The sequence below is a fragment of the Esox lucius genome, chromosome 1 (genome assembly GCF_011004845.1).
Source record: "Esox lucius isolate fEsoLuc1 chromosome 1, fEsoLuc1.pri, whole genome shotgun sequence".
NCBI classification, from domain to species: Eukaryota; Metazoa; Chordata; class Actinopteri; order Esociformes; family Esocidae; genus Esox; species Esox lucius.
This window is the reverse complement of record NC_047569.1, coordinates 11,206,995-11,220,916: the sequence shown is the minus strand read 5'-3', so window position 1 is coordinate 11,220,916 and position 13,922 is coordinate 11,206,995. Positions and strand designations below refer to the sequence as shown.

General features: G+C 37.7%; 1 protein-coding gene across 3 annotated transcripts; it reads left to right on the top strand.

Annotated features, from left to right (window-relative positions):
• Positions 1 to 243: 243 nt before the first annotated feature.
• On the top strand, positions 244 to 13,641 carry LOC105024070 (T-lymphocyte activation antigen CD80). Of its 3 annotated transcripts, none has more exons than XR_004576800.1 (7): positions 244 to 301; positions 1,776 to 1,827; positions 5,020 to 5,316; positions 5,618 to 5,893; positions 9,811 to 9,939; positions 10,688 to 11,328; positions 11,503 to 13,641. XR_004576800.1 is itself a non-coding variant. In XM_034297097.1 (7 exons), exons 1-7 carry the CDS (start codon positions 284 to 286, stop codon positions 11,531 to 11,533), a joined length of 831 nt encoding a protein of 276 aa, XP_034152988.1. In that variant the 5' UTR covers positions 245 to 283; the 3' UTR covers positions 11,534 to 13,641. The 3 variants fall into 3 exon arrangements, 1 of the variants encoding a protein (XP_034152988.1); XR_004576801.1 differs by having other exon boundaries at positions 245 to 301; positions 11,178 to 11,328; XM_034297097.1 differs by having other exon boundaries at positions 245 to 301; positions 11,301 to 11,328.
• Positions 13,642 to 13,922: the final 281 nt, after the last annotated feature.

The following is a 13,922-nucleotide window of genomic DNA, read 5'->3' as shown; positions in this document are numbered from 1 at the left end:
CTTTATACATACTGTAGCATATTTAGCCAAAAGAAAAATAAATGCTGTCACAATATTAACAAAGGGCACTGTACATTCGTATAGGCTGATAACTGACAGCTGACTTACCTGTCAGTTTAAAACCACTACCATGGCAACACACAGCACAGAAAATGAAAGTACTTTCCCAAAGGCTTAGTCATAAATAGGCCACTCCCCTTCATTAAAAAAACAGTTGGAAGGGGAAGTGTACAGCATTTGACACAAACCTTGTTGCTCTCCTGTCACCGTCAAATTAGCTCTAATGGCCAACCACGCTCTGGTAAGAATTATTCTATTCCATATTATATGGTTTTATATCTGTCATATTTCAAGAAGTTTCTACTCTCTCTTTTTGGTATGTACTCTTACTGTTACTTTTATGTTTATGTTTATCGGTACTGGCTAAAATGAAACTGTGTATTTAAACTGAGGGTAATTATTTGGGATTACTCAGCTGTACAGACTGCAGTAACACACATAATATATGCACTGATATACAGATATTGGTATACAGGTATCTGTATTTACACAGAATCACCAGATTGCGATGTTCTGTCAAATTGTTTTGATATATCATTTTGTAGATAAGACACAAAATGTAAATTAATTGCAATTGCAAGCATTACCATTTTGTAATAGTATCATAAAATCTTAATTACCCCAGCTACACAAAATCACATAAATATGCTCAAGTATAATGATTTAAAGCTTTACAACACACTTGAATACATTATTTAAAGCTTTACAATACACTTGAATGCATTATTTAAAGCATTACAATACACTTGAATACATTATTTAAAGCTTTACAATGCATTTGAACAAACCATTTAAAGCTTTACAGTGCATTTGAATATACTATTAAAAGCTCAAATATACTTGAATATACAATGGCATTTGGTTTCGGTTAACTGACGTTACACACTTCTCTCTTACTGAACGTGTGTCACGGCATAAAACGGCCTCTGCCACAATGAATAATGAGGGGGAAATTCGTCCTCTAAGATTTTCACTGGACCCATTAATGCAATCACGTGTGAAAACGATAAGTAGTGCACACATGAAAGTGTTTTATTGTGTGGTTTTCTAGCAATACCTTTAATATACACATCATACAGTTAATTTACAGTTGCTTTACACTGTTGGGATAGTAATCTGTTAATGAAATTCCTTACCAATGACTAGGGGGCTCTATCAGTGGGAATTCCCTTTGGCTTAGTCATTTAAAACATTGCAGACAATCAAACTATTTCCCTCTACAGTTCTCCATAACTTTCTACTGAGCTAAGAGTTTATTATAAACGCTTTTGTTTTGATTAATGTTGAAAAGGAAAGTTTTGAGTGAGGAACAGAAGTGTTCAATTTGCAGTGGTCTCTTAATTTTAACCCTTCTGTTCCTCACTCAAAACCTTTCTTTTTGACTTTTATGGAAATGGAAGAAAAAGTTGCAGTGGTCTCTTATTTTTTTTCTGGAGCTGTATATATATATAGACACACACACAGACACACACAGATCACTGCTTATCAGACTATATTGCCCAGGTCGGCCACCTTGGAAGCTTGTGTTATAACACCAAGGCCAATATACAACTTGGTGTTGACAGTCCTTAGCAGTGGTCGACTGGTGAAATACCACACCTCCTCTAGGCTTGTCGTTTCACTGATGCTGATTATGACAACCTAACAACAACAGGGTGTCTAACAATACCAATGGCCTCGCATTAATTGTTGACTTTTTTTATGGTATCACACAGGTGTGCCACGCCCTCTTCTTCTTGGTATTGATACCTCTTCTGGAATGTCAAGGTAAGAGCCAAGGGACACGACTACAGTATGACATCATGGTTAACAAATGAGGACATCACTTCTGTTATCTCGCCACATCTTAACTGTAACTTCAGTTGTTATTTACTAGCACAGTACTGTACATGTGTGCCTGCCTGAATGTCCGGGTGCATGCATTTATAATTAGCAATAAACTGAAACTTATTTTTGTCTACTCAGATGGGAATGTACCAGAGACTATGTTTCAGATATGACACAAAGGTCAACCATGTCATATTAAAAAAGGAAGTGAAATCCTTTAACATATAAGTCACCAGAAATGACTAGCCAGCGTCTACCCGCCCAACACAGAAACCTGACTCTCTGACATAGTGCTGATTTAATAGCAAGTGGTAGACAGACATCAAGAGCAGAATTATATTTAATTGAAATATGTTACTTATGTGAGGCAGATTATGTAAATATATTAATGAAGTCTATTAAACACTGCCTAACTATTTTTTTAAGGAAGATAGAAATGAATTAACTTCACACTGTCTAAATGAAATACTACATTAAACAAGGCAAGATTTTAAAAAACATAGATATTACAGTTTTTATTTTAATCGCTAGAACCCATTTTTCAATACTTAGATTACTTATTTAAAACACTTCACACACTTTTCCTAACCAAATTTCAGCTCAGCATAGCAGCTAATTTCACATCCAAAATGCACAAAAACTACCAAAACACTTCAGACACTTCAGTCTCAAATCTTCCATAACACTAGCAAAGGTTGTCACCCAACAAGCACCCAACAAGCAGACTTTGTCACCCATAAAACAGTGACAGTAACACAACCGGTAGCGTTATGCAGTGTTTTCTTTGTAAAATATCTTTACAAAACAAGAAAAACATGTCTACTGTTTAGAATTTACTGCAGTATGTGTTACAGGAATCAGACATGATGCAATATGCTTCAATATGTTTTGTCATTTTTTGGCATTGAGTGATTCCAAAATACAATCATTTGTACAGATACAGTGGCAAGGCTAGTCAGAGCTGTGATTTGGCCACAGGTTCTCATCCAGATCACATCGTATGTCATCTTGGGCAATACACAGAGGAAAAAATATTCCTGACAATCTTCTACAGATATGTCCAGGCATCCAGCATTCATGGCTTTCAGGAGGGATCATACATTTAATCATACTGTTAGGTCTGGAAATATTTGGACTGTGACACAATGTTCATTTTGGCTCTGTATGCCACCACAATGGATTTGAAATGAAACATGAGATTTTATTGAAGTACAGACTTTCAGCTTTAATTTTTGTTCAGTGGCTGAACAAAAATCTAGTATGAAATGTTTAGGAATTGCAACCATTTTCATACACAGTCCACTTATTTCAGTGGCTCACATATAATCGGACAAATTAACACAATCATAAATAAAATGTTCATTTTTAATACTTTGCCGAGAATCATTTGCAGGCAATGACTGCTTAAAGTCTGGAAAACATGAACATCACCAAACGCTGGGTTTCCTCCTTTGTGATGCTTTGCCAGGCCTTTACTGCAGCTGTGTTCAGTTGTTGCTTGTTCATGGGTCTTTATGCTTTAGGTTTTGTCTTCAGCAAGTGAAATGCATGCTCAATCGTATTGAGACAAGATGATTGACTCGGCCAGTGCAGAATATTCCATTTATTTGCCTTAAAACACTCCTATGTTGCTTTCGCAGTATGTTTTGGGTCATTGTCACTCTGTAAAGTGAAGCACTGTCCAATCAACTTTTGGCTGAATTCACCTTTATTTGGCTGAATCTGAGCAGACAATATATTCCAATATACTTTAGAATTCATCCAACTGCTTCTGTCTTCTGTCACATCATCAATAAACACCAATGACCCAGTGCCATTGGAAGCCATGCATGGCCATGCCATCACACTGCCTCCCCTGTGATTTATAGATGATTTGGTATGCTTCAGATCATGAGCCGTTCCAAGCCTTCTCTATAATTTTTTCTTCCCATCATTCTGGTACATCTGGTACATCCGTCCAAAGAATGCTGTTCCAGAATTGGACTGGCTTTTTTAGATGTTTTTTTGGCAACGTCTAATCTGGTCTTTCTATTCTTGAGGTTTATGAATGGTTTGGACCTTATGTTGAACCCTCTTATGTTTTCCTCTTGTGAATTCGTCTCTTTATGGTAGACTTGGATAATGATATGCCTACCTCCTGGAGAATGTTCTTCACTTGGCTGGATGTTGTGAAGGGGTTTTCTTTGCCATGGAAAGGATACTACGATCATCCACCACTGTTGTCTTCCATGGACATCCAGGCCTTTTTGTGTTGCAGAGCTCAACAGTGCATAATTTTTTTCTCAGAATGTATCAAACTGTAGATTTGGCCACTCCTAATGTTCCTGTTATCTCTCTGATGGAATGTAGTTCTTTTGCTGCCTAAGGATGGCCCACATGTTGTGGGTTCACAGCAACAACTTCAAATGTGAATGCCACACCTGGAATCAACTCCAGACCTTTTACCTGCGTAATTGTTGAAGAAATAATGAAGGAATAGCCCTCACCTGTCCATGAAACTACTTTTGAGTCAATTGTCCAATTACTTTTGATCCATTGAAAAAGAGGGGGCTACATATTAAAGAGCTGTAATTCCTAAAACCTTACTCAAATGGATATGAATACACTCAAACTAAAGCTGAGAGTCTGCACTTTAAGTACATGTTCATTATTTAACTGTAACTTGAAAATAATTGGTTAACAACCAAAATAACAAAACTTGGGTCAGTGTCCAATTATTTCCGGACCTAACTGTATATAATAGCTCTAATTTCATCTGAGACTACAGCTCTTGATCTTCCAAATACTCAAATACTTATTTCACTCATTAAAATGCAAATCAACTTATAACATTTTTGACATGATTATTTTTTGGATTCTTTTGTTGTTATTCTGTCTCTCACTGTTCAAATAAAACTACCATAACAATCATAAACTGATCATTTCTTTGTCAGTGGGCAAACATACAAAATCAGCAGGGCATTAAATAATTTTTGTTGTGTTGGTGATGTTAAGTCAAAGATGATAGATGAGTTTCCCATTAAAAATGTACAGTTGGCAGCTTCCTTGAGTGGATGTTTAATGTATATAAATGTGTTAATTGGATTTTAACCCTGCCATCACTCTTCTCTTAACTTTCTCCTGCTATATCAGATACCACCACATTGTTAGGAGAGGTGGGTGGAGCTGTGACCTTTCAGTGTTCATCTGACCTCTCAAATACTCTGAAGTGGTTTTACATTCAAAGACCTGTCAATGAGAGCGTCCCTGAGTTCATCAATGGCTACCATTCAACAAAGCCCCTAAATACAGAGTATGCAAATCGAACGTACGTAAACCACACCCAGCGAACCATGAAAATGTGGGATCTGCGCCCGTCAGACGAGGGGTTGTATGAATGTCACATATCAACATCCAAGAACAAAGTGAAAATGCAGCTCCAGGTCACAGGTAACACTACCTCAATTATTTTAAATGTTTTGTGTTCAATTCATGTTTCTATTTAATTCTGATATGCTAGTATGGCTTCCTGGATAGGGAACATTGTCTATGCTGTCAGATTGACTGTTTTTGATTCTTACAAAGATTCTTAAAAATAATGTTGTTTTCTCAGCTGCTAAACACAGTGTGGCGTGACTATTAGGGTTTTCCATATTTTACAGGATGATGCCCCCTGATCCATTCCTCTAAGCCATTCATCAGTCTTTACTGATGTTTTCTCCTCTTAATCTTTCTTCTTTTTCTCAACTAGCCCACTACAGCATCCCTAACGTAACAGTAACCAATGAAAACAACACTTGCTTGGTGACATGTTCTTCCAGCCATGGTTACCCACGTAAGGAGGTCAAGTGGAGGCCGTTTCCAAATCAGACCCAGTGGAGAATAGTGGACAGCAGTGATTACAAGGACCCAGTCTCTCTGCTGTTTTCTGTCAACAGTTCCATCGAGATCAACTGCTCGTCTGGGCAGCTGATCAACATCAGCTGTGCTGTAGGGGACGCCTTCTCACTGAAACACATATGCACATGTAAGTACTGTGGGCCTGAACATTCACAAAAGTACATGCACTTGCCCAAACCAATTTTTCAAATGTGATTTAACTTTAACCTTTGATTTAACTTCTCTCCCTTAATTAGTTACATTACCAACTAAAATATTGTAATCAGATTACAGATACTTTTGGGAAAAAATTATTATTACTTTTGGATTACTTCAATTGAAAAAGATTAGGTGCGAGAAATAATTACAATACGTTGAATGCTTGAGTTTGTTTTTAAATGTTTTGAATGAAAATAACAATTGCGCGCCTCAGTTGTGTGTGATCATTAAGGTGCCTGCAAACGGGTCGCGGTAAGCGACAACTGAACCACGAGAAAAATCTGCCTACCGTGTGTACCCCCCGCATGGGGGCTTCAGCTACAGTGGCGGAGTTTGCCTATAGATGTTGTATGTTTTTGTAAATTAAAATATAATGCGAAGCAAATTGTAATTTTAAATAGGTAATGTAATTGTCTAGGTAAGCAGATTATTTGCAATTCTCATCTGGGTGCAATATATTCTTGTTATAATTATTAGTCTATTGTTATAATATAAAAACTAAATTACACATGACGATTGACATTCAATTAACAACTTCACTAGTTGTGCATGTGGGAAGCTAGCTAGTCGATCTAGTATAAACTACGGTTTTATAAAACCACTCTCTTCCTTTTGTGTCCATAATATATATAAGCTAACACCCACCTTATAAGCACACAACTGCACCAACGTTTCTTCATGTCCCTGTAGGTCTGCAGAGTGCAAAGTCAAATTGTATAATTCTGGGAAATACAACAATAATATATTTGTCCTCTGTTTAAGAGTGATGAGTCATAACGGTGCAGGTGTATAGTCACAGTTTATTTCTTTCATTTACATTTTGAAAATCCATCGCTAGAAGCCCTAATAATTGCAGGTTACATTTGTGCTAGTAAAACATATTTGTTCATGATTGCAAACTCATTTTATAGTGCCTCTTAATATGAAAGTAATCTAAAAGTAATTTCAATAATAATAATCAGATTACGTTACTATGTTTGAGTAATCAAAAAATTTATGTTACTGATTACAAATGTCGACAAGTAACTTGTAACTGTAACAGATTACATTTAAAAAGTAACCTATCTAACCCTGCCCACAATTCAGTGCAAACCGTAGTCATGTGTCTAATGTCGATGGTCCAATTAAAACATCTCAACCGTTTGTATCAGACTCTAACCTCACTGGTCAGACTCCTCAAGAGGTGCATAGCAAGTAAGCAATCATCACTGTTCCTGGCCAGGGCTAGTACAATTGCAAGTACACACGGGTGTGACGATGTCAAATGTCATTCAAGGGTTTAGGGTGCAGAGTTCAAGGGTTATCCACTTTGAGATTTAAATGCAGGGAAATAATTAAAGAACCTGGGGCGTATTTTCAGATTATCTGGCATAATCCTAGTATGTAGAAACATTTATTTTGTGAATTATTACAGTTTTTATTATTTTAAGGAAGTCCCTCTCCGGGCTACAATGGAAGTGAACGGGCAACAGATCTGGCATTCAAAAATATATGATACATTTGGTTTTCCAAAATGGGAAGGCAAGGGTATATTGATATAGGTCTCTGTATGTTCTCCTGAAAATATATTGCCTAAATGAGCATTGTATATGAATAGTTATCGCTGTAAATTCTTTCTGGAAATTGTATAAAGCACCTGCCACATGGATTAATCTGTCAGCGAGGAGGATTTATCCGGCAACCGGCTTTGTTTACAAAACTATAGCTCACATTAGCAAGTACAGACAACCCATACGGAAATTTTATATATGGCAATATTTGTATGTAACTTATGTCTTATATGAGCACATACTGTATGTTGTAAAAATATATTTGGTTTGATCAACATATATGTACAGAAATGACAAAATATACAATAATTTACACTTTTTATATATGTCAGATTGAAATATGTAATTGACATATATGATCTTGTATTTTAATGTGTATGACCATATATGGCCATATATTAGATTTCCGTAATGGAGCTAGCTCAAAGAAAAATGCCAACAAGATTGTTGGTAAACCAATGCAAATCTGTCTGTGAGGAGGATTTATCATGCAACCGCTTTGTTTTATAAAACTGTAGCTCACGTTAGCTAGTATAAACTACTAGCTCAAACAAAAATGCCAAGTTGTATTAGCTGCTGGTAAACCGACGTGAATCTGTCTCTATGGAGGATTTATCCACCAACTGGCTTTGTTTACAAAACTGGCTCACGTTAGATGGTTTAGACTGCTAACTCAAAGAAAAATGCCAAAAAGTTGTATTAGCTGCTGGTAAACAGATGCAAATCTGTCTGCAAAGAAGCTTTATCCAGCAACTGGCTTTGTTTACTAAACTGTAGCTCACATTAGGAGTGGGATTTATTGCTCCCTAATGCCATCGAGAACCTTGCTGTGTCTGTGGATGAGGCTCCAGAGTGTGCAACAGCATTGACTTTCAAGTTGCTATCGACCGTGCAGTTTTGGAAAACTTCCATGTCGCCAAAATAAACTGGAGACCGGAGGGATGTACAACTCTCAATCCTGTAAGTAGGCATGTAATAGCAATTTGGATTCTTTTGTAAGTCCCGTTCTGTGGGAATTATATGGGGAGGTACTGTAATTATTGCTACTATGGAGCTTTGGCACGATATTGATACTGTTGGGAATAACTATTTTCCCTGACTAGTGTTTCGAACAACCTCAAGCTCCTCTGATAACATTTCGGATCACGGCCTGTCTTTAGACAATTAACTAGATTTAAAATCATTAACACAATAGGGGACTGCACATTCTCCAAACATTTTGATAAATGTCTGTTAACTGTGCTTGTTGTTAGCTAGTAAATTCCATTGCGATCAGCACTGTAGTTCAGTGCTGATCTCAATAAAGCGCCGCGCTGTTAGCTTGAGTACCAATTGTGAGGTAGTGCATTGTTTATGAAAAAAAATTGTTTGGTGTCACATAGAACATAACCACTGATACAATGCTTGTTTTGGCACAATTTTCTAGGAGAAAATAAAGTGACCTATAACAATATACCGTGGCCTTCCCATTTTGGAAAACCGAAAGTATCGTATATTTTCGAATGCTACATCGGTTACCACGTTCACTTCCACTTTAGTCCAGAGAGTGAAAAAATAGAAAAATGTCTAAACTGATATAATTTACAAAACAAAATTCTCTATGAACTAGGATCATGCTAGATAAATTGTAAATAGGCCCCAGGTCCAAAAATAGCAATTTTTTTCTTCAAGTCTGCTGAAGAAACAATGGCCCCCTCTGGTGGTGTAGCAATCAGGTATAATCTGTTTCTTTCAGGCCAAACTGGAGAAAGTGCTTTCTGTTCACTTACGCTTTAATTTTTTTATTAATTCAGTATCAAATCAGTATGATTGAATGCTCCGTGCTGTCCTACCACACCCGCTGGCCAAGAGAGTAAGACTATGATAGATTTGATAGAACCTGTGGCCACAATGAATACGTCCACTGAAATTCAACACTACTGTTGTTTGCTCTTTGGGGTTTAAGGCCAGGTGTTTCTGTAAAAGCACTGCTGTTGTAAAAAGGGCTTTATAAATAAATTTGATTGATTGATTGATAGAGGCGCAAATCAGGTGTCTTAAACGAAAATAATAAGCTGTTTGATTACAAATTCAAATAAATAATTCAACAGTCAACTGAATGAGTACAGCCTTAATGCATGTTGGGCTTTATAATATAGCACAGTGACAAGGTACTTGAATATGTCTACAATCAATAGTCAACGGTCTCTGGCTAACCGTCAGACAGTCTGCATTGGTGGCAGAGATCTTCTCCTGCTGTCTGACTGGATGAATGTATACAAAGCATCTTGTTAACACGTGATTCTCTTTATGTTAGGTAGTACTGTGGATCCTCCTAACATCAATCCCATCGCCATTGTTCTGAGTTGCATTGCGATACTATGTGTGTTGGCCTGTGGATCTGTTCTATGGTACAGGAAGTGTAAATCACCCACACCCAATAATGGTAAGAATGACGTTACTTGTGATAGTGGAGATAGATGGAAATTGTTCCTTGGTAATGGAACCAATAGAGATTTTGTTAGTCCCTTAGTGACAAACAATGTTGTTTTTGATAGCTACATTTCTGTGGCTATATTAGAGTAGATGAGAAAGATATACGGTAATAAAATAATGATTTATCTTGTACAGGGATGTCCTGGCCATGTTTAAAACTTTTAGTTAAAAGAACTGTGGGAGGCAATTTAAAAATAATACTTATAGCTGCGTTATTCTCAACACCAATAGCAGGCTGAGTGAAAGAAATTTTTCACAGATATCATGGCTGTGTCATGAATCTGGTATCCTTCTCTTTCTCCCTCTTCTGGCCACACTCGCACTTACACACTTACACACACGCGCGCGCACACACACACACACACACACACACACACACACACACACACACGCACACTCTCCATTACACACACACACAACCACACGCACTTTCACTCACCCTCAGCTGTTCCTAGTTGCAACCAGCGATCGCGCTAATTCTCCCACACCTGTTCTCTCTCCCCTCTGTTTGTGTTTGCTTCTTCTAGCTTCCCCTTTTCCCTGCTTCTTTGCCAGGTTATTCCGTGAGTTATCTATGCAAAAGGCTCTCTCTCCCAAGTATTATTTTTATACGTCTTGTCTGAGTCCTGTCTGGATCTGGACTGTACAAATACTACGCTGTGTTTGCTGAATGACTGCTTACTCTACACTCTGCCTAGTTTGCCTGCTGTTGACGACCTGCCTGAGCATTCTCTCCGCCAGCCGTATACCGTATCCTCTCTGTGAGATCCGAGACTTGACGCCGCCAGACCTGGTCTTTCTGCTGTGCTCTGCCTCTGTTACTGGAATATATTTGTAGTTTGTCTAACGCACGTATTGACGGCAGTTTCTGTTAATTATTTCAAGAAGAGGATTTCTGTTCATCTGGACTGTTACTCTTCCATTATTAAAGACATTGCATTATTGCATTTCGCTTTTGGGTCCTTTCTCACCTGCAATAACAGGCTGGTTAGATACTTCAGAAAAGTTTTCTGTGTTAATGTTACTCATAACAGTGGCACAAGTCATGTAAGTTGAGTTAGTTGAGTTAGTCTGTTAGTTGAGTTAGTCTGGACAGTTGGCTGCAGGGGTCCTTATAATGCAGGTGTGTTTTTTTTTCCAGCGTTAGTGCTTGACAACTGAGCTGTTAATGTCTAATCTTGGTTCTAGGCTTTGCATTTGCATTTGGAGACTGCTGTGGGTGTATGTAACTGCTGACAACAGCAGCAGGATGAATTCTGAAGTATACATAACTATGTTGTACATCAAATATAGATACTTTTGTTTTTCCAGATGTGGATCTTAAAGAAAATCAAGAAGTGTAAGTATTTGTAACACCCTTTCTCACAAAAATCCCCAAATATTAAATAAAAAACTTTAGAATAACTTTGCAACTCAAAGGGCCAAACTGTTAGTTTTTTTAATCATTCCTACAGTCCTAAGTGTGTTTTTTTTAAATTCCTATATATTCTTGTTTATCCCATTTCCTCCACAGAATACAACTGACCTCAAATACCCCAGATTGACAATGGACCATTTTAGGTGTGGAACCCAAAATGGTAGAAGGTTATATTATTGATATGACATTAAATATCAGTTCAGCCTTCTGATGGGACATAAAGGGCTCAGTGAAGCTTGTTATTTTCAAACCAAGCGTTGTTGGAAATTATAACTTTCCCTTCACAATGATAAGCTGGACTTCAGGGTTATTTTAATGGTGTTGAGAAAGACTGGGAGTTGTTCAAATATTTAATCAATATGTTGAAATCACTTCCGAAGGAAAATGTTGGCACTAGACTATGGCTTGCAATTAAAAACATTTTTGTATTTTATTTTGTTTTAGAAGTAGTGACCTGAAATGCACTTTAATAGTGTTGCACCTTTTTCACAATTTAAAATCTTGATGTCCTCTTTATATCAAAAATGTCAGGGAAAAAGACACAAATGCAAATATAATGTTAGAAAAGGTTATTATTTCTTAGCCACGCAAATATGCATGCAATGCCTTATGTCGAACAATCTGCCTGGGCTGACCAAGAATGTTCTGGATACTCTGTTGACGCCCCGGTTTGCACTTCTTCAATACACACTCAGGGATTGACTCTATTCCAATGACTCCTGTGTAACTGTATTGGTGTAGCCACCACTGTTGAGCAGAACTGAATCTGTCTGTCTTCAATGTATTTTATATTCCTGGTCCTGTAGTAGCGTTTATCTTTCCTGAAAAATGCCGTTTTTTTTATATCATCTGCTTGTTGCATTTGTTTTCCATTATGTTCCTAGTGCCTGAAAGATTAAGAAGGTAATGTTAGATCACTCAAAACGTTCTGCACCGCTGAGAGATCCCAATGGGCATCCACCTCTTTAAACACACTCGCATACACACAGCTGTTACTCTGTTTACAATCTACTCTAATGCATAGTCACTTTACACCTTTTTGGTCTCTCATAAAAAAAATGGTGGGTATTGCTGGGTGTGTTCATGTAGAGCTCACCGGCCCAACCTGGTTTTAAGAAACTGATTGACATGGGCTATTTTCTCAAAGTGGGGGCAAAAGAAAGATGCAGAATGCTTATTGTTTTTCTGAAATATTTCCAAACGTGGAGCTTAATGTATGTTCATATTTCTATGAAATATTGTATTGTTTTTCAAGAAAGATCATCTCCATAATGTATTGTTATTCATAGGGGACTGTTATTCATGTTGAATAATGTATTTCTTTTTTACAGTTTTTTGCTTGTGTAATAAATTGCATTTTAAAGTGATGTTCACCAAATTGCAGTGTTTGTATTGACCAGCAGATGGCAATCCCACACTACAGCTACATGCTCAGCCGTCCGACTGAGACACCCGTAAACGAACACTGGTTATTCCACTATTAAAGTGCCAATTTCAAACTTCTTTGTGGAAAGCGTGTTCCTACCGTATAGATGGAAACAGTTCTCATCGGTTAATCCTTGCAATTATAGCTTCTGGATTTTGCGTTGCCGGTGCCGCCAGAGCCCTCTCCGTGTTGCATTCACACTCATGAGTTGGGCTGTCCACTCTCCGCTCCCCAAAGTATTTCCCATACCAGGCTGTGAAACTGCTTCTCTGGATAAGATGACAACTTCCCAGGCGGAAATATTGTTAGTGGCACAGTGCACACATAAAACGCATGAATGAATGTCCACACACTGACAACAAGTATTGCTTTAGTGCTCTTGATGGTGTAGCAATAGTATGACGAGAGGACCCGTAGCAGAATTGATGTCATTTCTTAAGCCACTTTAGGATGGTTTAAGTCTGAGACTAGTAGACTAGATGTTGTATTCCAGTTCCTATAGCTACTTGCTTAAAGGCTACCACTGAGTTCCAGTCCAATCAACACAGTACTGCCTCATATGTGTCCTGGTTTTCACCAAGGGAATGGAGAACAAATTCTGAATGTGTTTCTTAAGTATGTCCAGTGATTCTTTTTGGAATTATTCCTTCAAGGTATTTGTTCTCTTGTTAGCTATGGTGGAAGGTTATATAATATAATCTGTATTCTTTTTGATATACGTTTTTCATATTTAAATTGTGTATTTCGGTTCTTTTATGCGGCTTTGATAATAATAAAACATTTCTTGAGCTTTCAAAATAAATGTATCATACAACATGAAATCGTGTCATTTTCATGTTGAATCTCCGACAGCATAGTGCCTGACCGGTGTTCACCAGCAGATGTCAGTCTCAGGCCACATCCCTCAGCCTAATATCTGGAGATGGCAGACGGTCTCCACCAGACTCTGGAAGGGTTATCTGTAGAACAACACTGCATTCAATGCCATTTGTTGCATGTTGTCTGGCATTAAGAGATGAAGGGAGGACGTGCGATGGGAGGAAAGGAAGACTTCCACTTTCCATTCAGTGGATAGCGTTTCTGTGTTTGT

Bases quoted from the DNA above. Each gene is read 5' to 3' on its own strand.
- LOC105024070 (XM_034297097.1), top strand. The intron at 5,894-9,810 runs GTAAGTACTGTG...TCTTTATGTTAG, and splicing joins ACTGAAACACATATGCACAT to GTAGTACTGTGGATCCTCCT. The intron at 9,940-11,300 runs GTAAGAATGACG...TTGTTTTTCCAG, and splicing joins ATCACCCACACCCAATAATG to ATGTGGATCTTAAAGAAAAT.